The sequence below is a fragment of the Argiope bruennichi genome, chromosome 6 (assembly GCF_947563725.1).
Source record: "Argiope bruennichi chromosome 6, qqArgBrue1.1, whole genome shotgun sequence".
In the NCBI taxonomy this organism is placed as follows: Eukaryota; Metazoa; Arthropoda; class Arachnida; order Araneae; family Araneidae; genus Argiope; species Argiope bruennichi.
Genome location: NC_079156.1, coordinates 84,892,651 through 84,917,505, shown reverse-complemented (window position 1 = coordinate 84,917,505; position 24,855 = coordinate 84,892,651). Strand labels below are relative to the sequence as shown.

The 24,855-nt window shown below is 29.6% G+C and overlaps 1 protein-coding gene across 2 annotated transcripts in view; it reads left to right on the top strand.

Annotated features, from left to right (window-relative positions):
* LOC129971381 (nitric oxide synthase, salivary gland-like) overlaps positions 1 to 24,855 on the top strand; it is a 204,653-nt gene that overhangs the window by 143,338 nt on the left and 36,460 nt on the right. For both annotated transcript variants that reach the window (XM_056085095.1, XM_056085094.1), the window contains 6 exons: positions 6,583 to 6,724; positions 9,306 to 9,445; positions 10,866 to 11,040; positions 13,607 to 13,708; positions 21,091 to 21,285; positions 23,803 to 23,903. In XM_056085095.1, the coding sequence (XP_055941070.1) occupies positions 6,583 to 6,724; positions 9,306 to 9,445; positions 10,866 to 11,040; positions 13,607 to 13,708; positions 21,091 to 21,285; positions 23,803 to 23,903 (855 nt within the window). The remainder of the gene's footprint in view (positions 1 to 6,582; positions 6,725 to 9,305; positions 9,446 to 10,865; positions 11,041 to 13,606; positions 13,709 to 21,090; positions 21,286 to 23,802; positions 23,904 to 24,855) is intronic.

Here is a 24,855-nt window from a genome sequence, read left to right as displayed (position 1 = left end):
TGTATGTTCAAACATAATCAATTTTTCTAGTGATATTGTATTTCGAAAAATTTGTAAAATATATTAATATACCAAGAGATATAAATACAGAATTTATAGCTTGATTTTTATACTAGTTCTCAACCTGTACGTTTAAAATGCCCTAGAAAACCGTGCTATGAAAGTCACACACGCCGAAAAAAAAAAAGGCCCATTTTACCCATTGTCATTTATTTTTTATTTTTCATATAATTATTGAATTTTACATTATATTGTCTTCTATATACCTTCATATACTGTAAAAATAAATATGATTTAAAAAATAAAAAGTAATATGCTTTTTTAAGAATATTATTTATTGTAACATGTAATTTAAGAAGAAAATGTATGTTCCGACGCATTTACTTTTTTCAATGACAATATAGTTTGAAAAATTTCTAAAACATATCTATATATATCAAGAAAAATATCTGCAAGATATATTGGCAGTTTTTTATACTAATACATTGATTAGAAAATGTGAGTCTAAATGAAATTCGGTCTCGTAGACCGCACCTCCCCAGTTAAGGGTTAAAAGTCCTTCTGGGAAAGTTCTCTGAAATGTTGAAAAAACAGGAAAATTCAACATAACTCTGTTCTGTCTCTTCGAAAGTTTTTAAGAGATTCTATACAATATTGAATGTATTATTACCTTGTATAATTCATTGGTAGGTCATTTACTTTTTCTAAAAAAAAAATGGAAATAAAGACTATTCCGAGTTAAAATGTATGCAATATTTTAAATATATTTTAGGAACCCGCATCGGTCAACACGAAGCCTCTGAGCTGACAAGATTTGTTGTGAACAATGAAGTGTTAACATGATTTATCCCAAACCTCACAAAACTAACCAAGTTATATTCTTTCTATAAACAAACACGAATTTTTTTAGAACGAAACCAGTCACAAAAGACGTATGTAGGGATATGTTTCTCCGTTTTCCACTTCTTTGAATAATAAAACACGAAGCCTATCACAGTGCGGTGTTTATTCAAATTTTTAGGGGCAAAGGGATCAATAGAATCCTTACATTTTCCTGACACTGCTGGTAGTTTTGAAAATAAGAAAGCGAAAGACTGCGTTGCCTGATTTTATGACATAACACGAAAGAAAAAAAAAGTATATCCAGGTCGTTGCTTACAACTACAATATCAATGCAATTTCTAAGAATAACTTTGCATCCTCAATTTATTTCAAATAAAAGTTTTAAAATTAATATCATGATAAAACTTAGGAAAATAATAGAACGTAAAAGGAGACTAATTTTTAAAAGATTATTTGAATATGTCCGTTCAATATATTTAATTTTTTTGTGCATCTATACAAAAGTTATCTTTGTGTTTTATGTTACTGAAAAAAACTTTTTCAATTAGAAAAGTTAAAATAAGAGACAATCTTTTCTACTTAAAGATTTTTTATCAAATTTATCTTTATGTATCAAATTTAAATGCATAATATCTGGAAAACTGAATTTCACTCGGCTGGGGTTTTTTTCTATGTGTGTAAAATCTTATTTTTTCGAAGAAAATATTTAGATACGAATCTCATATTAATTACATATGAATATTTTTCAATCTTACTTGCATATGAACAGGTCATTTAAATAAAAGAAATCATGAATGTACTTAGTTTAACCCTTTAAAGTGCTATTTTTTTTCCAGTCATATTTTGTTAAAATATTTTTATACTTGAAATTAGAATAAGAAAAGATATTCATTTAGCTCATTAGATAAATTTAATTTGATTAATTAATTAATTTGGTTAATTAATAATTAAGTAACAAATCAAGACACGTCATTTTGCGTGAGATAAAGAACTGAATCATCTAAGTTTCTGTCTTTCTAAAACAATTTGTCAGAACTTACGCCAACCTACATAATTTCATACAAATATTGAAAAATGTACTGGGAAACATACTTCCCACTGCCCTAGAAAGGGTTAACATGTTCTTCGAAAAATCTGCTATATTACAGCATTCATTTTGTAGTTTATCTATTATTACTTATAATTTTGAAGTTGCACTCAATTTTATCATAAAGAAGTTGGGCCCGAGATGGCGCAATATGACATTGTCAGCATGAGAGCAGATAGAACAAAGCTCTAATAGTTAGTAATAAAAATTGGTGTTATTTTTTTTTTTTTTTTTTTTTGCGTGTGCAAAATCACGTTATTGCTAGAAGGACATATATATAGATAAACTTAAAAAGAAAAAAGTTTTCTAAATATAAAACTTGATCCAATTCCTTGGAACCATTTCCGAGATGCATGAAATAAATAAATTTATATATATGCCAGAATTGCCCGTTTAAAGGTATATATTTTCTGTTTATGGTTTATATAATAGTAAGCCGTTCGAAAATTTTAATCTTCTCATAAAAAGATGCTACATGGTGATGAATTCTTGCTTTCCCTCTCTTTTGTAAGTAGAAAAATTGTAATATTTTTCATTAATAAATGAAAATTCAACAAATCTATGTAATTAAAGAAGCGCCAATATAAAAATAATGCCAAAAAATGGCAATCTGCACATATAAAAGTTGTTATTGTTTACATCAATTAATTATAAAAGAAAACGAGATTGAGTGTGTGCGTTCGTTTGAACAATGCAAAGCAGATTGTTTGATATAAAGTATCGAATTTAGTATAATTAGGCTTTAGAGGATGGAATTACGTATAAAGGATGAATTTTTTATAATTTTAATCAATTAAAATTAAACGATATTTTGGAATTTTTCCATGATACTATGTAAAAAAAAAATTACTACATGACAATAATTTTTATACTTTCTAAAAATTAATTTTTTATAATACCAGTCTGATAGCTGTACAATTTTTTAAAATTTCTTGTAACTTTATATTTTATTTATTTATTTATTTATTATTTATTTATTTATTTTATTTTTTTTTGCATTATTTTTAACGGCACATTTTATTGTTGCTACGAAATTTAAAGTGTTTCCATCATTCTATCAAATGTTTAATCGCATAATTTTCAACCGTTATTGGAATCTTACAAAAAAAACCATCTTATTTTTTTTTATCTGCGTAGTTTACTTGCATAACAAGAACTTTGTAATCACTGGATGTGCGTGGAAAAAAATAGAAACATTCAGTACATCTTTATTTAAAAATACGATAATTTATTGAATAAAAATTAATAACTTATTTTATTGCTTTATTAACATAGATTAAAGTAAGTATCGCATCTTTAGAAAAAATACATAATAATAAATGCTCCATATTAAATATGCTATGAACATTGTATGCTCCATATCACAAAAAATTACATACAGTTTATATATTATTTGATGATGTCACTATTCAAATTTCTCTTCCGTTACCAAAAGTGAAGTTACAGTAACCGCGAAAGAAACAATGCTATTAACAGTTCGATTATGGAAGCAATTACTCTTTTATTGGCACTATAATGCCATGGGATTTAATTCCATTAGAAAGGTTCATGTACACAATTAACACAACAGGTGTAAGGCTATTTAAATTACAGAGATATTTAAAATTTAATATTTAAAAATACTTCGCTGAGGGATTAATAAATATTAAATTATGCATACAATATAGCATCGTAATTGATCACCAAAGAGGCTAATAGTTATTTATGTTCTCATTGTAAGTAATACAGTAATATTATTGAATATTATAGTAGATTCTATAGATTGCTGTATTAATTAATATTTTTAAATGATTCTTTCACTAAGCATTATATTTGAAAAGAATTTCAAATAACGCATTTTATCAAATTAAAATGAGTCATTTTGTAAATATTTTATATTTCAATTCCGATCGGAGGAATTAAGCGGCATAAACTTTTATAAATGTAAAAACTGAATCAAAATGATAATATTTAAGTACATTAAATATGAAAAGCCGAAAAAGGGAATTTATCCTTTATGTCTAATTATAATAATTAACACAATAATTTATTTATACGTTTGGTAATAACTATTATTACTATTGATAATTATTTTTATTCAACAAGAAACTCAGTAAAAACTTTTGGAATGTGTACTTTCCTGAAACAAAATATTCTTTACTCTCTTTTCGAACGAAAATATACAAGTTGAATTTTTCTCATAAGATGACTAACAATAAGACTCATTTTTACAAGAAAATGACGGCACATTAAATATCTTAAAAGCGGTATTAAGTCTGATTCGTAATTGTTATTTTTTTTATCATAGAATTTTCAAAATTCCTTTTCAGCTCGTAATCGTAAATGGGCACTATAAATCATTTATTTAAATTCACTCGCCTTCTCTCCTTAAATTCATTCGGCTTCGCTATGCTGGAACCATTTGATATTATTTCTTTATTTCGCTAAATGTTTCCTGAAAAAGAATGAATTCGCTTTTAGTTTTGTTAAACTCGAACACAGAATTGTGAAAAAACTTCATTTTCAAAAATTCTTCTAAACATACAGAATGATATTAATAGTTTGAATAAGTGGATACTTGATTTTTGTTATATTTCCTGTTAGGATTTATATCGCTGTAAACTCTTATTTCTTAAAATTTTTTGGAACTTAGTTTATAAAACTGAGAGCAACTTATACTAAGGTACTTAAGGTATTGTTTTTATTTATTATTACACTATAAATTAAAAAGTTTGTTAATATATTAATTCGACAAATTGACTTTTAAACGACATGCCAACTAATTAGTTAATATTTTATCTCTTCTTAGTTGTTCCACTATAGTACGATAAGTAACTTCATATACATAATAGAAAAAGAAATTCTATTAAAACTGAAAACACTATACACAGTGTTTGTAAATTAAGCACTGAATTAAAAACATTACATAAAATATTATATTTAAAATCTGCTTAAAATTTACTTTTACCGGTATACAGTATTATATAAATAGGAAATAACGGGGAAATTTAATTTTTGTGTACTTGAAAATGACATCGCCTAGTTATTGTAAGGTTTCTATAATACGTGACTATCGAAATTTGTTTAAATATATTTTTCTGAAGAAGTTATTAATGGAGAAAGGTACATAATTGAAAATTTTGGAAAGTATTACTCCTGGCGAACCAAAATCGACTTTTGAAAAACATGACAACTAATTCGTTAATAACTTAATTGGATTAATTATGCCTCTTTTTGCAAATCTTTATGCATACGGAAAATTACAATTAAATATTATTTAAAGAGTGGCCATGAACTGCACAGCCAAACTTCTAAAGGTTTTCGTACATATAAAAAAAATAACTTTTACAATAAATTGGGATCACCATTAAGGAGGACTCTTTGCCAGTAAAAAAAATTTAAAAATAAAGAATAAAAACTAATAAAGTTATATCTGAAGTTTAAAGGAATACAGATTCATAACATCACAGTTACTGAGAGTTACACTGACAACATATGTATTAGCATATGTTCTCAGTGTTATAGATGCAATGGCACATGCGTTGAAATCACCCCCCCCCCGCCTTTTCTAAACATTTGCGGAATCTGAATAATCGTCGTGACAACAAGACATAGGTGTGAATTAAGATTTAGTAATGTCTAATATACTAATGGTACATCTCGCTATGGAAGTGGAGATAACTTGATCCCATAACTGAAATTTTCCTCTTGAAAAGCGAGAGGCAATACTATGCTGTAAACTTCCCATCCTCATATCTAAGATATCTCCAAGTAAGAAAGTACAATAACAAATAGAAAATCATATTAAAATTAAAAAATTGGGAGTAATTTAAAATTAATGTTAACTGTTTTTGTAGTTCCAAGTTATCCATGATTCGCAGCTGTGTTATATATCTTGAATTTATATTTTTCTAAAACTGTATCGTGTACTTCATATGATATATTATTTTCTTTTATTAATTCACTAGCAATGAGCGATCGATCTACGCGTTTGAAATCTATATTCTATAGCAAAACATTTTTCTCGTGACATACGATTATCTTTTAAAGCTTATTATAGAAGCTTCGGACCATATAAATACAAGGGGTCTCGTCAAAGCCACAGGAATTCTGGAAATAAGAAATCCTTCGGCTCGTTAATTAATGGGATCTTTGTGCTCAGGCCTATGGTGTATACTTTGAATAAAGACTTCATTTATACCCACAGTGTCGTTTCGCACCTTTTCAGTTAAACACCCCATGTAGAAAGATAGAGAATTATATGCAGAACACATAATGATAAACATTTTTTTCAGTGCACTTAAATAAAATATATTCTGCAATTCAATTTAAAATCTTCATTTATCTGCCATTCTATTTGTTTTCCAAGAGCAAAATTTATAGAGAAGAATTTATTCTGAGAAGAAAAATATGATATGTCAGGTAAAAGCAAAGAAAACAATTTTTAGTTTGGCGCACAGTAACTGTACTAAGAAGAAATATCCGTTAGTAGAAATATGTTACTACTTCAATTATCTGTCTTATTTATTAATATGGCTATCATTCCTTTTATACTTGTATCTTACAGTAATAAAGCTGTTAAAAAATCCCTCATATATTCCAAACACATAATTAAACTTTATAAAAGCCAATGTATACTATTTTATAGTAACTTGTTGCATTTCTGTGTGCAGATCAGCCATTACCATCTTCCCTCAGAGAACGGATGGATTGCATGACTTCAGAATTTGGAACAGTCAATTAATTATGTACGCTGGATATAAGCAAGAAGATGGCAGTATCATCGGCGACCCCGCCAACGTTGATTTTACAGAAGTAAGAAAAAGTTTACGATATGCAATGATTTCCAAATGTTTAAATTTTAAAATTCTAATAAATTCATTATACTGTTTTTAATGAAATGAATCTTATGAGTTCAAAGAGTCAAATGATATCAAATTCACTTTCGAATTATTCATATAAAAATGACATTTTTTTTTTTTTTTACATAACAGAAATATTTGGAATTTTCGTAATCATTTTTATGCATCGTCATTTCTGTATTATTTACAGTTTGATAAAAAGTAAACAATAGCATGGTTTGAGATGTTTTGCCCTACAAAGAAGCAAATAAACATTTATTCCTTAAGCATTCTTTTATTGATCAATTAGTTAGGAATAGTTAGAAAATTATTCGCTTTAATCAAAAAAAAGTTTTTTTTATTTCTCAAATACAAAGAATACGCTGAGAATGTATACTAATTGTAAAATATATATATATTGCTTATTTGTCCGAACTCCTTATTTGTAAAAGTAAAATGCAAAGATGAGAAGTCAGATAATCTTAGTTCAAAAATTTATTCCATATTGCCGTCGACATGGATGGGGAGGGGGTGTACCTCCTAATTGAAGACGAGAAGCTTCCGGCCTATTGGTTGCTTATACGAAATCTCGAATATCTCGCCACCCAAATGGATATACGAAAGGACGGGGGTGGCTTCCTCCCATCGATGACGGGGCGTACTTCCTTAGGGAGGGGCTGTACCATGGCCGGTGATGGCCCTTAAGACTCGTAGTAGTCAGTCTATGATATCCCAAATTGCCTGTTACAACCCGGTACAACCTAGTACAACAAGGTGAAGTTTTATTTTGTTATTGTTGTTAGAAATCCCTAGTCTATAATCTAGCTTTGCTAGACCATCTCTGTGAATATAAAAACCTCCAAAAATCAAAAAATAAAATCTAACCCTTTAAAGAGCGAACACCCAAACAAAAAAGAATGTGGAAGGGGGTGCCTGGTCAGGTTTACATAATGGCGTTCCTAAAAGAGATTCTGGCCCTACTGGAAAATAAACTCACTGATGTGTCAACTAATAAATAGTGACAGAATCGTTTTCGTTTGATTTGAAGAGACCCGACAGAACCTTTATCGAAGTACCATGCATTGTTGGGTGAAGCTTTTCAAAATTTACTTATTCCATTTTTTTTTTTTTTTTTTTATTGAGAAGATTTTAAAGTGTGTTTGTATTTTATGCATGGTTTCAGCAGAAGTATTTTGACCAAGATATAGCTAGTTCAGCGCCGTTCACTAAAAGTGGATGGAGTGTTGGATAGACAAAATATAAGACCTAAAATATCCAAGTTTATCCAATCCTCCACACTCGGTGATTATCAAAAAAAGTGCTGTACAGAGGTACAATTGCCTGTTAAAATCCATACATTCTTAAAATCACATATATTTCAGCAGCAGTTTCAATATCGTGCAGACCTTTATAAATTTTAACAGTTCAGGCCTGAATATAGAGCAGTGGTCAATGTTTCTAGTGATTGTGGCAATAAAAGTATCCACATTCACATTAATACTAGAAATATTTTCATTGACCTGCTACCATAGTTATATATTTTCACCCCATAAATGCCATAAATGTTGCTTCCTTAACGAGGTTAAATGGTGATTCAATTCATTTATACATTGTTATAAATAACATTAACGAACAATAATAATTAGTCTTTATAAATATTTTTAAATCATAAATATTGAATATTGTTACGAATCTGTGATGCGGCTTCCCAGCATAGTTGGTTCCATAAGAGGTGCCGGAGCTTGGCGACCATTTGGCGACTTGGCGACGAATTTGGAGACTTTGGCGCCAAAATAGATTATACCCAAAACATCGAGAATTTTCCCGATCCGTCCAGTAGGAACCGAGTTACGCCTCGAGCGTTCCTGATTGGTTGAGAGGCTCCTAGCCCCGCCTCCTGAGACCTATAAAAGGAAGCCGCCGCAGCTGCCGGGCAGTCGTGAACCAGTGAAGTCGACGGTGAAGAACTGGTCTTCCAGGGATAAGCGGAGCAGCGACGGAGTGAAGCTAGTGCGGAACTAAGCTGTGCGCTACTGTCTGCAGTAGAGAGTCTTGTTGTATGCTGCACGTCTCGGCTGAAGATAATCGTCTTCTGTGCTGTATATAGTTGTCGTCTTTGTGCTGTCCTGTGTGTCTTAGTGTAAATAAACGTCGTTGTTTTATTTTCTACTGTTATGGTTCTCCACACCATATAACTCCCACTATCCAAACGAACCCCGGGAAATTCCGTAACAATATATAAATGCAAAACCACTAACTCCCTCGTCTTCCCCTTTTCTTTATATATATATGCTGGTATTGTATATTATTATATTAATCATAAATTCACGCCTTTTTAACACTCGCTTGGTCTTATAAAACCAAAACTAATGTTAACATATTTTAATAGCAAATTCCAGATTTTATGATTATTTGTGGTAAGATCCCTAAATATGTGAGTACAGAGCATACATATAAATTAAGACAAGGGACGTTGGAGCTTCTTGTTGTGATTATTCTTTTTTAAGCGTTTTATATATATGTTTTTGAAAATATAGGATTTTCTTTTATTTTAGTTGTGCCAAAAGTTAGGCTGGAAGGGCCAACGTAAAAAGTGGGATATCCTGCCATTAGTATTGTCAGCAAACGGCCATGATCCTCAAGTTTTCGATTTACCAGACGACCTTGTGCTCCGAGTTCCTATCATGCACCCCAAGTGAGTAAAGTCTTTCTGTTTTACACATTTTGAGACCCAAAACAAAAAAATCAAAAAATTATCTCGGTTGATCTTACTAACTTATATGTTAAAATTCTAAATTAGAGATAAACCAAAATTTGTAGATCTCTGGTGTGTGGCTAACAAATAGGTCTTGTATTAGAAGGTTGTTCTTGAAGCCTTTTTTTGGGCAGTTTTTAAAACTTACTGTATAAATCCTTTTTAAAAATCAATTTCTTAAATTTTTAATCAATGTTTTTCAATTTCAAAAATAAATACTTTTGTCTATATTTGTTATATTTCCATTACGAGTTATGTTATATACGATATATGTCATATTTCCCTTCATTTAATTTAAAATGATTAACAATTATAATAATAAAGAAAAAAAGAGAGAAAATGAGCCATTGTTTCTGGTATTGAAAGGCGATTGCTCAAAATCACTTATTCTTGTCCGTGTGCTTATTTGACTTTTGGATAGTATCGATTGACTGCGATAAATGCACAATAATAGAATTATGAATGTAAAATTTACTTCAGTGCTCCTATTAAAGAAGAGAATTTTACAGAAATTTCTAATGGATGCCAGGTCAGTAACTCCGGTCTTGGTGATAAACTTGGCGATAAATTTGGCGACATTAGCAACAAAAATGAAGGTTCTCAAAAATGGAGAATTTTGACAATACCTCTATTAGTACATGAGATCCATAGTTTTTTCCCCCCAACACTTAATACCTGTCACGGAGACTATTAAATTCTAAAAAGTTGAAGTAAATTCTTTCTTTTAAATGTTGATTGAAAAGTGATTTCTCTCTGAAAGCTTTATGCTGTTTCTTTTGTTTAGTAAAGATTTGCTATTTGTTTTGATGTGATTTCTGCAAATGCTGTTTTTGTGTACACTTCGGTTGTGTTTTGCTTACTGAGTTTGGAGGATTTTATGAAATAAAACGTCCTTTTCCGCTGTCGAGTTTATTGGATTTATCATCGTATATCCATCGGACGAAATTCTGCAATAATAGTGGTAAACTGGTTTAATGATGAAATCTCGGCTTCGTGACCGGAGGTTTCAAATTACGATTCTTGATTCCACCGAAGAACGGCCTTGTAAGTGAATCTGGTGCACGTTAAATCCATCGGGGCCAAACGGCCTCCCAGTGATTTAGTGCGGAAGTTTGGAGAGAGAGTGTCAGCTCAGGTGTCTTCCGCATCATCTGGCCACCGCTCAAAATTACGAGATCCGTCCCAAAATAGCCCTAGAATTGCTTTAATACGGAACATTAATATAACTAAACTAAACTCAGTAACAATAGTTAGTTATCATAGATTATAATAAATACTGAGGGCAGAAATTAGTTTGTATAGTGTTTTAAAATTAAAGCAATCAAAACTTTAAATAATATATTCAAATGTTTTGTTTCAGATATCCATGGTTCAAAGATTTGAATATTGAGTGGTACGCTTTACCTGCCGTCTCCAGTATGCTCTTTGATGTGGGAGGCATCGAATTCCCGGCGGCTCCTTTTAATGGATGGTACATGGTGACTGAAATAGGAGCAAGAGATCTATGCGATCCACATCGTTTCAACATATTAGAGGTATGATAGAAGAAATAAATGGCGCTTTCGTAAAATGTTTGAAAAATTTAAAACCAAAATGCTTAATATGGTCTTTGCAAACAGTAAGGTGAAAAGAATTTTTTTTATGAATATTGAATTTATTGTAGTTGTTTTGGTCTACTTTCTTCTAAGTGTTCACTTGATAGACAGAAGAAAAACATTAAAGTTCTTTATTTCTTGTCTGTGCTATATTTTCACACGTCCAATCATCCAGACAAAATAATAGATGGTAGAAAGATTACCTGAAGCAATGGTTCTCATGACAAGACTTCACGGAAATTTCTTCATTTCTTCGCCGATCATGGTTCCTAGAACCCAAAACCACCTTTCGTTCAAAAGTTTATATATATATAATACGTAAAGTGCTATGGCCATGTTATGTGAAAAAGAAGGCTAGAGTAATTTTGTTTGGAATTTAATAAGTTTGGAATATGTTGTTAGAAATATAAAAATCTCAGACGAGTTCGTAAATGGCCCATCTAGCTCAAAAGAAGGTGGAAATGGTGGGGTTACGAAATTTTCATTTCCCTATAACTTTCTTAATATTGAAGATAGAAAAATAAATCCAATTAATCGAATTAGCGTCTTATTAAGACGAACAACTTTTGCATTTAAAGTTTTTCGATAACTGCAATATCTTAGAAGTTAGGGACTGAAAAATGATTTTCACACTCTAATTTGAACTGTTTCTAACATCAACAATTTATGTTGCCAGATAGTAACTCAGATTTAAAAGAAACTATCTTTGCCTCCCAGCGAATTGTTTTTTAATATCTCGTCATCATATATATTGCGACAAACAACCTATACAAATTTTCTTAGATATTGGTTGCTTTTTATCATTTTTCTTGTTCTTTTTTCTTTTTTCAGAGCTTATAATCTCATGAAGAATAAGAATAATTTTTTAAACTTGTAATATGTAGCTGAACTGAATTTCCTTTCATCCTGTTTTTTTTTTTATTCAATATCATGTAATAAAGTTAAATTACAAAATGGGGAGGAAAGCTTGATTTTTCACCTGAAACCAAAATCTTTGAATATGAAAAAAAGCATAAATTGTGTTTTGAAGTCTATGATTTAAAAAAAAACTATTCAAAAGTATTAGTATGTCTTCGAAAATAATTTAAATGATACATTGGAGATAAACTTCAAAAAAAATCTGAGTAAAAATTTAAAGAAAAGTGTCAACAGCGCAAACTTAACCAAGATATCTTCTGGCCACTTTTCAAAGCAAATTTATATTAAATTTTTAAGATTATCTATTACATCAGAAATGGGGCTACTGAAAAAAAAAAGAGAAATATTATAGCTATGAATCAAAACCAATTTATGCATTATTAGCTTCAATATATATCCTAAAGAAAGTTAAGAAAATATATACATAAATCTATTTATAAATTGCTGGGTTCTCAATAGAATATTGTATGCATAGTTATTTATAAGTTAGTAAAAATGTATTCAAAATGCTTATTGACGGTAGATAATAACTTAGAATTATGATGGAAGGTTCAAAAAATTATTTTGTTGCCTTTGACAAAACTTTCCACTCTTTAATTTATAATATTTAAAAATAATTCTTGTTTACAAGTTCTCTTATAATCGAAAAAAAAATTCAATTTTTTGTGACAAATTATGATATCTAAGGAGATCAATATTTGTTTATTAAACTAGAATATTTTAATATTAACTTCATATAGAATAAAATATAAATATTTACATTTTTCTGTGCATAAACAGTAACGAAAATAGAGTTCTGTATATCGTGGATTGGCAGCGTGAATTTGTAAGCATCTCACAAATAAAGCATATTTATATTTAACCGATAAAAATTATTTTATCACTTTATCAATTGTTTACATTGCAGTTTGAAATATTGAATTTTAATTGCTTTTTGAATTGAAAATTTGAATTTAAGAAATAAAATTCCAGAACTTCCTTAATAAAATTTAAAAATTCATTAACTATTTATCACAGGGATATGTTCTAATAATTAAAAACTAAATTATCAAAATCTTATTATGAAAGTTGCAATACAATTCACAGAATAAAAATGAGATGTAAAAAAATGCTTAGAATTTTACGCTTAGGGAAAAAAAAAATGTGAAATTTACAGTTTAATTTGAAAAATCCTCGATCATTCTAAGGGCCGCGGTGGCCTGGTGGTAGGGTCTCGGCTTTGGAACCGGAGGGTTTCAGGTTCGTGACCCGATTCCACCGAAGAACTATCGTGTAAGGAGGTCTGTTGCACGTTAAATCCGTCATGACCAAACGTCCTCCCGCTGGTGTGGTGTGGAGAGGGGAGGGGTGCCAGCTCAGGTGTCGTCCTCGTCATCTGACCGCGGTTCAAAATGACGAGGTCCGTCCCAAAATAGCCCCAGTGTTTCTTCAAACGAGACGTTCTTTACTTATATTTTTAATTTTTTTGCTTTATAAAAAAAATTATTATTTTATATATAATATAATTTATATATAAAATAAGCATTTGCTATAAAGTAAATTATGAAGAAATTTATTTATTTACAAATATATATTTATTTCATATCAGGAAGTAGCAACAAGACTTGGAGTTGACATGAGAGCCCCCTCTACTTTGTGGAAAGATCGTGCAGTTGTCGAAATAAATTATGCTGTAATTTACAGTTTTCAAGTGAGTTTCTTTTGTACATTATCCACACTTCCTTTTTTGAATAAAATACTGCTGTCTTCTCTCCAAAAGTTGACGATTGACCTTAAATAAGCATTTTGACCAAAGGTGAAAAAGTTTTCTTAAAGTTGCAATGCAAATCAAATTATATCATTTTAATACCGCTGGAATAAATTAGAGATGTTCCTAAGTCTAAACTTTCTTTACTAATCTATTTAAACTAATCTTTTTTTGCAGAAGTATTTCAAGTATAATATTTGACCCCGAAGTAGTTTTCCTGAAAATTGATTCTGCACCAAATGTTTGGAAATTTGCAAAATAAAACTTTCATAAAGTTGTCCTGAAACATGGAACTTACGGAATTATTGTAAATTTGACATCATCATAAATCATCATTATTCAACTTTTCATGAATTGTGATTATGTTTAAAAGAAACTTAGGTTTATCTTCTCACAGAAACTTATGATTCATAGCATTAACATGGGGCATACTTAAACTGGTTTTATTTTTTGAGAAAATTAAGAAGTACTTATTTTTTCTCCTTTTTATATGTTACGATTATTCTGGCATTTAGACACTAGTGAATATTTTGAAATCATTAATTTGTTATTAATTAATCATTTAATTAATTAATTTAAAACAATATTTTTTAATTTCAAGTATCAAATAAATTCTTTTATCATACATTAGTCGCGAGGAAATGCAGTTATTGAAAATGGTTTCACAAAGCAGTTTAATATAAAATATCACTCTGTTTTTTTTAATTCTTTCTGAAGCTACAATCCTCGATGTTTTTATAAAATAACTCTATAACAATCGCAAAAGCGCTAAGGTAATTTCCCTGACATTTCAGTTTGAGGAAATTTGCAGAAGAAACGTTTCCTTAAATTATTTTAAGCAATTAAGAAACAAAATGATGACGAAGCGGAGAAAATATCGGGAAATTTTCAGTTCTTGCTGAAAATAAAAAAATATTCTTTGAAATAATTCATTACCGCCGTAATTAGCGCAGAAGTTTACCAGAATTTCAAATGATTTTCTGATGATTATAAAGTAGATATTCAGCAAAATCAGTAAAAAAAAAGTAGAAAAATACCCAAACGTACTAGTTTTTCATAAAGTTAATCACAAAGCTAAAAAGATTAATAATCTCAAAATGCTTTTCTGACATTAACAAACAAAGATTTTTTTAAAAAAGAACTATTATTGTTATGGCTATCTTTAAGAGATATTTGCAGACGAATAAAAGAAACGCATTTATTTTTCTCTTTATAATATTATTATTTATACCGTCACAGCTTGCGGCATTTAAATAAAGGAAATAAAAAATAATTACGTTGTCTACGGAAGACCATTTCATAAAAGCAATCAAAGAATGTTTTTTTTTTTTATTATTATTATTGTTATTATACTTTCGTGATGCGTTTATTCTGTTTATTATTTCAAATGTTCATTTTTTTCAGAATCAAGTAGTTCGATTTAAACGACTTTGAACACATTTTTTAATATAAATTAACTTTCTTGATGATTAAATAAAAGAGCAGAAAATTATATTTATAAGAAGTTATTTAACAAAATGATCTTTTGATGTTTGTATTAACAATTGAAAAATGCTGTAAAAAAATAGAAACTCACTAAATGATAGACTTACGAAGAAGCTTCTTTTTTTTGAGTGATAAAAGTTATAAACATTATCATCAACACCAAAAACTGACTTATAATGGAAATGTGAAATTTTTTAAAAAAAAAGTAATTTCTTTTACACTGGAGCCTTGCTTAATCAGCATAATCCGCTTTCATGATATTAAATCACATTAAGCGAAAAAAATTTTACTTTCTCGTATTCGTAGCACAAAAAAAATACAGTAATCGTCAAAAAACTCCAGATTTTGACGCATCTCCAGGTTTTAGATCTCCATGAGTTCGAAAAACACATTTTTGGAAAATGTCTGTTTATCTATGACAAGGGTAACTCAAAAACGCTTTGGTCTAGATGGATGGAATTTGGTATGCGATCTTTATAGAAAATTTGTAGATTTCTATCAAATGCTGAGCAAAATTCGCCTTTTGGGAGAGTACCTATCAGACTGTTCGAATATAAATCAACACGATAACTACAAAACGAAGAGAGCCAGAGAGAGAAAATTCTATTAACATCTATAGTCTAGACACCTTTCAAATTTTGAGACAAATCCAATAAGAAATTGACTGTCTGTCGTTCTGTACTTTCAGAAACATGTAAATGGGATAATTCAAAGAAGCAATAACTTAAACATATCAAATTTGGTATGGAACTTTGTGACTAAAGTTGTATTTCTGCGTCAAATATTTTTTGATTAATCGGTTGGGAAAAAAAACACCTCTAAAACACAATTTCGTTTTTCGGATACCAGTAACCAAATGCCATTGATTAATCGCCAAAGATAACATGATAGATTCAGTAAAAATACTGTTTTCACGCCAAAAGTTAATATTTCGTAACTATTATTCACCAATGCCATGTGAGGCGTTCTTTGGGACGACATGTTTATTAGAAAGTATGCGAAAAAGTTTTAGGGGGACTAATATCGCTGTTTCCATGGTAATCAATGTAAAATTGAACAATTCATTCCATTCAGAAAAAGAAAAAAAAAAACCCTCAAATTTATAATATTGTCATTTATTATTTATAATATACTAGCCGCCTTTGGCGACCAGCCGGTTCGCCAATCTTACTGTTCGTTAAAATTTTCATAATTAAATATTTTATGCAATTCATACTTTAATAGCTTCTTCATCAAAATATTTTAAAACTTCAAATTTTGATAGGCATATAATTCACTCATAATATTATAAACGCCTTCAGTCATCACGTAATATGTATCTCTCTCATTTTCTGTTGGCTCCCATAGAATTTATACTTTAAATTAAAGTGGAAAGGATTAATCTGCAATTAATATAACAATATTTTTTACTGAAACAAAGTATTTTTTTTTTTTTGTAATATGATTATTGAAAACAGTCACTGAGTGTTTAAACTTTATGGGCACTAAAGAATATCTTTCTTAATTTATGTAATATTTCAAAAATTTGTCAACAAAATTTTCTCAGATTCATCATGACCAGATTGATTCATTAACAATGTTTAATTTTAAATGCATCAAACACTAAAAAAAAAAAAAAACGAATCGTTTAAAATAATCGGTTGAAAACAGGTTAAAAAAAAACTACTTAAAAGACGATGGTCTTAAAACTATAAGCATACACAAAAAATATATAACTAACATAAATACACTTTAATTACAAAAGCATGCAACTAATCTGAAAATAATTTAAATCGTCCGTTGATATTGGTTGTCATGTCAACAATCAGAACACAATGCGCATGCTTGAATTTACAACGCTAGTTACGGTAACGCAAATGCGTGAGTTTTTCTAAGCCAGTTGGGGTAACGCTATGCAGATTAGAAATTTTTATTTCCTTTATTCTGTTTTATTTTAATTCAAAAGTATTTCAGAATTAATTTGAAAGATCGATTAATTAACAATGTTTAATTTTAAATGCATCAAAGATTACGAAAATAAACAGAATCCTTTGAAATAATCAGCGGAAAAATCTTAAGCCTAGCCTCATTACTGTTGGGAAAAAAAACTGAACTCTTACTCATTTGGTGGTAGGGAAAATAAATAATTTTTTGTCGAGAAAGTTAGCTTTTAATTAATAATTAAAATTCTAATTAAAAATTCAAAAAAAGGGACCCCAGGTGCACATTCCCGACCTCTAAGGTATACATGTACCAAATTTGGTAGCTGTAGGTCAAATGGTCTTTTCTGTGGAGCGCCAACACACACACACACACACACACACACATTGAACTTTATATATAAGTATAGATGTTTTTTTAAAGCAAGCGAAGAGGGGGAAAAAAACTATTCTAAAAAATTGGGTAAAGCAGGTGTTCTTATTAAATAATTAATTTTTTTTAAAAAATGAAACGAAAAAGTGGAAAAGTTATTCTATAAAATTGTGTAAAGCAGATGTTCTGTCTTAGAAACTTCTTTTCCCTTTCCAGCTGTTTTGCCATAGAAACCGGCGCACAGCTGTTTACACGTTTATGTTTATCTATTCAGATTTTATAACATCTAATCAGAGTAACGGTGAATATCAGTGTGTTCGTGTTCGTCAATAAATGTTAATTTTTTTTAATAACATGATTAACGAAAACAGAGTCTCTGAGCATTTAAACCTTATGGGAACTAAAAAATATCTTTCTTAATTTATGTAATATCTCAAGAATTTGTCGACCAGCCGGTTCGCCAATCTTAATGTTCGTTAAAATTTTTATATTTAAATATTTTATGCAATTCCTACTTTAATAGCTTCTTCATCAAAATATTTTAAAACTTCAAATTTTGATAGTCATATAATTCACTCATAATATTATAAAGGCCTTCAGTCATAATATAATATGTATCTCTCTAATTTTCTGTTAGCACGCGTAGAATTTATGCTTTGAATTAAAGTGGAAAGAATTAATCTGAAATTAATATAATAATATTTTTTACTGAAACAAAGCATTTTTTTTTTATCATCTGATTACTGAAAATAGAGTCACTCAGCGTTTAAACTTTATGGGCACTAAAGAATATCTTTTTTAATTTATGTAATATCTCAAGAATTTGTCAACAAAATTTTCTTAGATTCATCATGAACAGATCGATTCATTCACAATGTTTAATTTTAAATGCATCAAACACTGAGAAAATAAAATGAATCGTTTAAAATAATCGGTCGAAAACAGGTTTAAAAAAACTACTTAAAAAACGATGTACTTAAAACTATAAGCATATACAAAAAAATATATAACTAACATAAATACAATTTAATTACAAAAGCACACAACTCGCCTAAAAGTAATTTAAATCGTCCGTTGATAATGGTTGCCATGACAACAATCAGAACACAACGCGCATGCGTGAATTTTCTTCGTCTTTTACGGTAACGCAACTGCGTGAATTTTTCTACTCCAGTTGGGGTAACGCTATGCAGATTATACATTTTTAATTTCCTTTATTCTGTGTTATTTTAATTCAAAAGTACTTCAGAATGAATCTGAAACATGGATTAATTAACAATGTTTAATTTTAAATGCATAAAACATTAAGAAAATAAACAGAATCGTTTGAAATAATCCGCCGAAAAATGTTTACCCTAGCCTCATTACTGTTGCTAGAAAAGTCTTACTCATTTGGCGGTGGAGAAAATGGAAGATTTTTTTGGCGGAAAAGTTGGCGGTGGGGAAAATGGAAGATTTTTTTGGCGGGAAAGTTAGTTTTTAATTAATAATTAAAATTCTAATTAAAATTTCAAAAAAAGTGACCCCAGGTGCACATTCCCGACCTCTAAGGTGTACATGTACCAAATTTGATAGCTGTATGTCAAATGACCTGGCCTGTAGAGCGCCAACACACACACACACACACACACACACACACACACACACACACACACATTGAGCTTTATTATAAGTATAGATGAATTTTACAATGAAATTGTCTAATAACATTTGTTTTTGGTTCAGCTTTAAAATTTTGGGAAAATTAGACACAGATTTATCGTTAAATGAATTCATAACGAGAAGAGATACTTCCTTATTAAGTTATGCTTCACAACGTACGATGCGATAATTTTCCGTGTTTTCAACGCCTGCTTTATTTCAAGTGATAGGTTATTACTCTGTTGAGGCTATCATTTTCGGATCTCCTAACGAAATCTCCTCCCCGGCCTTTTACTGTGACACAGAATGGAATTCCATAAGTTCTTCCATAGTTCTGGCTATGCTTTCCCAGCAGCTCATTGGTATCGTTTCTATCGACTTTAAACTACATAATTTTGACCACAGATCTCGTCTATCAAGGTTCCACATTAACGTATTCAAATCACTCGGACTTCCACGTAAATATTAGGGATCTCTTTAAATAAACGCGCAACAAAAATTGATACCTGAGATACTGATCAATCTAGCATGGGACTAAACGATGTCTCCCCGTAACTCTCCTTTTGTAAAACATTGTTAAGATGGTCATTTTTTTTTTTTTTTTGCTCGTTATGCTAATCACTCATATGAATAACATATGCAATGTATGCCTGTATTTCGAATAACGTTTAAGAAACAATTATACGTTTGATTAACTTACTGAACTACTGTTCTTAAATTACACATTATTTTCCTGAATTATCTAATGTAAGATGTTTTATTTCTTGGTGAGTAATTTTTCGTTGGTATAAAGACACTCACTAAGCTATTATAATGTATCCTTAAGCAAATTTCTGTGTTTTTCATTTCCATTCAAAGAAATTTTGTATTGTATAACTTTTGTGTATTTCCTGTTTCTAAATTGTTTTAATCTGTCTCAAGAATTAAAAATGTATCAGAAAATTCATGTGTTAACTTTGACTTCGGCCATATTTAGAAAATTCATTGGTTTTGATATAGGAAAAAGTCAAATGGAATTATAGTAATCAAAAATAATTCTTTTCAATGGTCATGCTATCGTAAAAAATTATTATCGCAAAATATTCCAAAAAATTTTTTTCTTCAGCCAAAAAAAAAAAAAAAAAAATGCTTGTAATAGAATATCAATTTTTATCATGATGCCCTTATATATTCTAAATGTTACAGTGATGCTAATATTCAACTGGTAATTTTTTAATGAAATGCAATTTTGAACTAATACGATTTGAAAGCATCAACCCCCTCTCCCCCCCCCCCAATCATAACAGCAATAACTGAATTCCAAATTCGTCATAATTTAGCCAAAATTCTCTACTATAAATTCTTGCTCTAAACTAAATCATAACAAAAAATGCTTAAAATAAATCTAGTACCTTCCAGTCACTTTCATTATCTTTTAATTCCAATAAGATTCTAATCTTAATAAAATAATTCTGTTTTGCCTTCAGTTAATTAATCCTAAATATATTTGCAGATAAAAGATGAATTGAATTTTGCCTAAAGATATTCTACAAAATCTTCGCGGTACTATTCCATATTCTGAATGTCGCATAATATTGTGAAATATCTTTAAAAATATTAAGCATTATGCGCTTATTGAACAGTTGTTCCCTATTCGCACATCTGAACAATAATTAAAGAACTATAGTACTGAAGCATTTTTGAAACTTTTAGTAGAGTTGAAATGGCCCATTAGAATAAAATTTATCATAAAAACAAAACAATTGTCCATAACCGTTATCAATGTCAATTTTACAGAAAAAAAAGAAGAAAATAAAAGAATTCAGAATTTATAAAATGGCTGATTATAACAAACATTTAGGTTAAGCATCAATATGTCTTCATGACTTCATGATGTGCCATCTTAGACTTACAAAATGCCTTTTCAGAAACTAAATGTTACCATAGTGGACCACCACACTGCTTCTGAGTCATTTATGAAACACTGGGAGAACGAAATGCGACTGAGAGGTGGGTGCCCTGCCGACTGGGTGTGGATTGTACCCCCACTCAGCGGAAGTCTCACGCCCGTCTTTCACCAGGAGCTGCTCAACTACAACCTCAAGCCCAGCTACGAGTACCAGGTGAGAGAGATCGCTAGCAAGCCTGCCCAAATTGTAGTTCATTTAAGGCAATGTATTTCATAATGCATGCATCAGAATTTGCTTGAGTGAAAACAGTGCTGCTTCCGAAGATACTACACTGTATCAATTAGTGCGTCCATATTATAAAATAATACAATATTGTCTAACAGGCTGTGCTACCTGGGAACGTTAGTTCGTAGTTTCATGATTCATTGAAATTATTGCTTGTAGGCAGGTAAATGTAACTGACGCTTTAGCAGATGTCATAGTAATTTTTCTGTTCTCGGAGATATTTTTTCGCTAAATCTATTTCACCTGCAACATTAGTTGGGGTGGAGGGTGGGGGGAAGATCACCCTAGATATGAGGATGAGAAACTTCTGATACAGGGGTTGGTTCCCTCTTCATTGAGGTATATTCCAATGTTGTGGATATTAATGACGGGACGCACCTCCATTAGGAGAGGGTGTTCCGTGGTCTTTGACGGCCATTGGAACTGAATTTTAATTCTCGTGTACATGCTATAATGATGACAGTCATTTGATAATGTCAGATGGCTTTGTAGGCCGAGGGTTAACTCCAATATAATCAATCTTTCAAGTAAAATTTCTAATTTTCAAAATTAATTCTTAGTAACCATCGGATAGATAATTAATAAAGGACACGTTATTTATTTTAGAAATCTTAGAAAGTGACCCCCTACATGGATTTAACAGAAAGAGTGTAATCATTTTCATGACTAATTATTTTATACAGCTCAAATTTTAGGACAATTACTATGATGAGAAATCTAAAATAAATTTAATCATTTCCAAATAATAAATTTACCGTTATTCATACAAAATAGTGAGCTGTGATTCTAACTATCTTATCTTCGATTAAAGCAGCGAAGTTCAATACGAGAAATCTGTAGTTTAAATCTAGAATTGCTGTTTTTAATCTTAATTTTATTTTTTGCTACAGTCCATCGCCTTTGTTCCCTTTTTTTTAATGCTGGCACGCAATCAGCATGACAGTTTTGTTTCTATTGCAAAATATTTACCCGAAGAAAAACATTCCTATCACAACGAGGATACAAAAAAATAGTAGGGAAAATTTTATAAAAAATAAAATCTGTTTATAACATAAAGATGTATATATGAATATAAAACCCGATAAACACCATTTAGTGTAAAGCGATTCATTAACACTTTGAAGTAGAAAATATTAAAGAAATAAAAAAAAATCGAATTTCCACTTAATATAACAATGGGCTGGGTTTTTTTCCCCCTTATCATATTTCAGTTTATCTATTTGTTGTTTATAATTTATTATATCAGCACATAAAAATCTTATATGCCTTTCATGTGTTAGTAATCTTTGTGATTTATAATTTCGTATGCTTTATAATTTCGTTTTGATATATTATACTTACATCTTTAACAGAAGTAATTCTATTAATATGTCTTAGCAGCAAACTGCCAGATAAAGGTCTCGAATTGCTAGCAAAGTTAAAACTGTAATATGTCAGATATTTTAATTCTCTCACAAGCTTTCTCTCTCTCTCTCTTTTATTTATTATAATATATCTATTAGCTTTTCGAATTCTTATTAAGAATTAAATTTTAACAATGCTGGGTTTTTTTTAATTAGAAATTAATTTATTCAAAAAATACTTTCTTTGTTAATTTCTTTCCACCTGCGAGAATAAACGTTACTATTTTAATAAATCATGAATAAAATAACTAAATAGCTATTTATTATAATAAAAAAATATTTTGAGGATTATCCTGTATATATTTCATACTCTATTTTATGAACATTAATTTCGAAGTTATGATATGCAGTACATAATATCTCTGTTATTCACGTGAAAATAAATTGGGTTTGAATTCTAAAACAGATAATCGTCCATTTTTATATTTCTTTTAAAATGATAAGAAAATTCTGAGATAAACCAGGTGAAAGCACTTAAAAATTTTAATATTTACCAAATCTAGAACTATCTATATAAGTAGAAATTATTAGTTAACAGAAAGTTGTATTAAGTTGAAAAAAAAGTTGTAATAAGTAATGTTGTATTTAAGCTTTTTAATAATAATGTTTGCATTTATCCTTTTTAATAGTAATGTTTGTATTTATGTTTCTAATAGTAATATTTGTATTTATGCTTTTTAATAGTAATGTTTGTATTTGTGCTTTTTATAGTAATATTTTGTATTTGTTTTTAATAGTAATGCTTTTTTTTTGTTTTTTTAATAGTAATATTTGCATTTATGCTTTTTAGTAGTAATATTTTGTATTTGTGCTTTTTTATTGTAATATTTTGAATTTATTTTTAATAGTAATGTTTTTATTTATCCTTTTTAATAGTAATACTTTGTATTTGTTTTTTAATAGTAACATTTGTATTTGTTTTTTAATAGTAATATTTTGTATTTATACTTTTTGACAGTAATATTTTGTATTTATACATTTTAATAGCAAATGTTTGTATAAATTTTTCAAATATTCATTTCAATCTCCCTACGATTTTAAGGATCCACCGTGGAAGACTCATATTTGGGAAAAGGACAGAGAAACTTCAGGAAATGGACCAAGGACACCTTCCCGAAAATTCCGTTTTAAAGAAATAGCACGGTAATATCTCGATTTTATTACTTTACACTATCACCATTATATTTAAAAATGGATTTTGAAGGAAGTTTTTACTTTTAAAACAAATTTAGAAAGACAAACAAGATTTGCTATTTAATTTGAAAACATTATTTATTCATACACGTTATTTAGTTGCTTTTTTTAAAATTTCAATGCATGTAAAACTGGATTTTAAACTATTTGTCCCAAAATTTTAATTTTGAAAAAATGTTGTAAATTTAAAATCTGTCTGCGTTGATGAAGCTTTTCATTTAGTCTATACGCCATATTTTTTCACAAATTTAGGGGAATGAGCAGAAAAAACTATCTATAAAACACCCGCTAATAATGTACATTCATAGGAGCACAAAGTATTCATTCAGGAGAGAGATTTTTATATAAAAGTTGAAAGGTTTGAAAGAGTATTTTTAGGATAGTATAAAAATGGCGCGTTTAATGGTATGATATGATGGGAAGTGATCATTTATAGTATTTGTTACAGTCAATAAATAACGAAGTTGAGGCCATTAAACCTTAAATCCAAACTATGATATTTAGAAAAATGGAGATGGACCTAAAACGTAGTTGCTGTTGTCACTTGTTGATCTTTTCTGTACATGTCACTCAAGCAATGATAAAAGGACAATAGACCACACCTGGTCAACTTGTAATGGAGGAATCCACTGAAAAGCAGTGGATTCCTTCAGTGTTCTTTTTCGTAAGGGCAAATATAAGAGGTTGCGAAAGCCATCGAGGAATTCCGGCAACTGGTATGTCCGAAGGTTGAAGAACTTCGAATTCGAGAATTCCATCATCCTACCCGCAAACTGATAATCGATGACTTTTTTTCATTAAAATGTTCTTCATGAAAGTTCTTTAATCGCAAGAGATTGCTCCTCGTTGGACCTCCTGGACCATAGAATTAAAGTCATTGCTTAGCTTTAATCAGAAACAT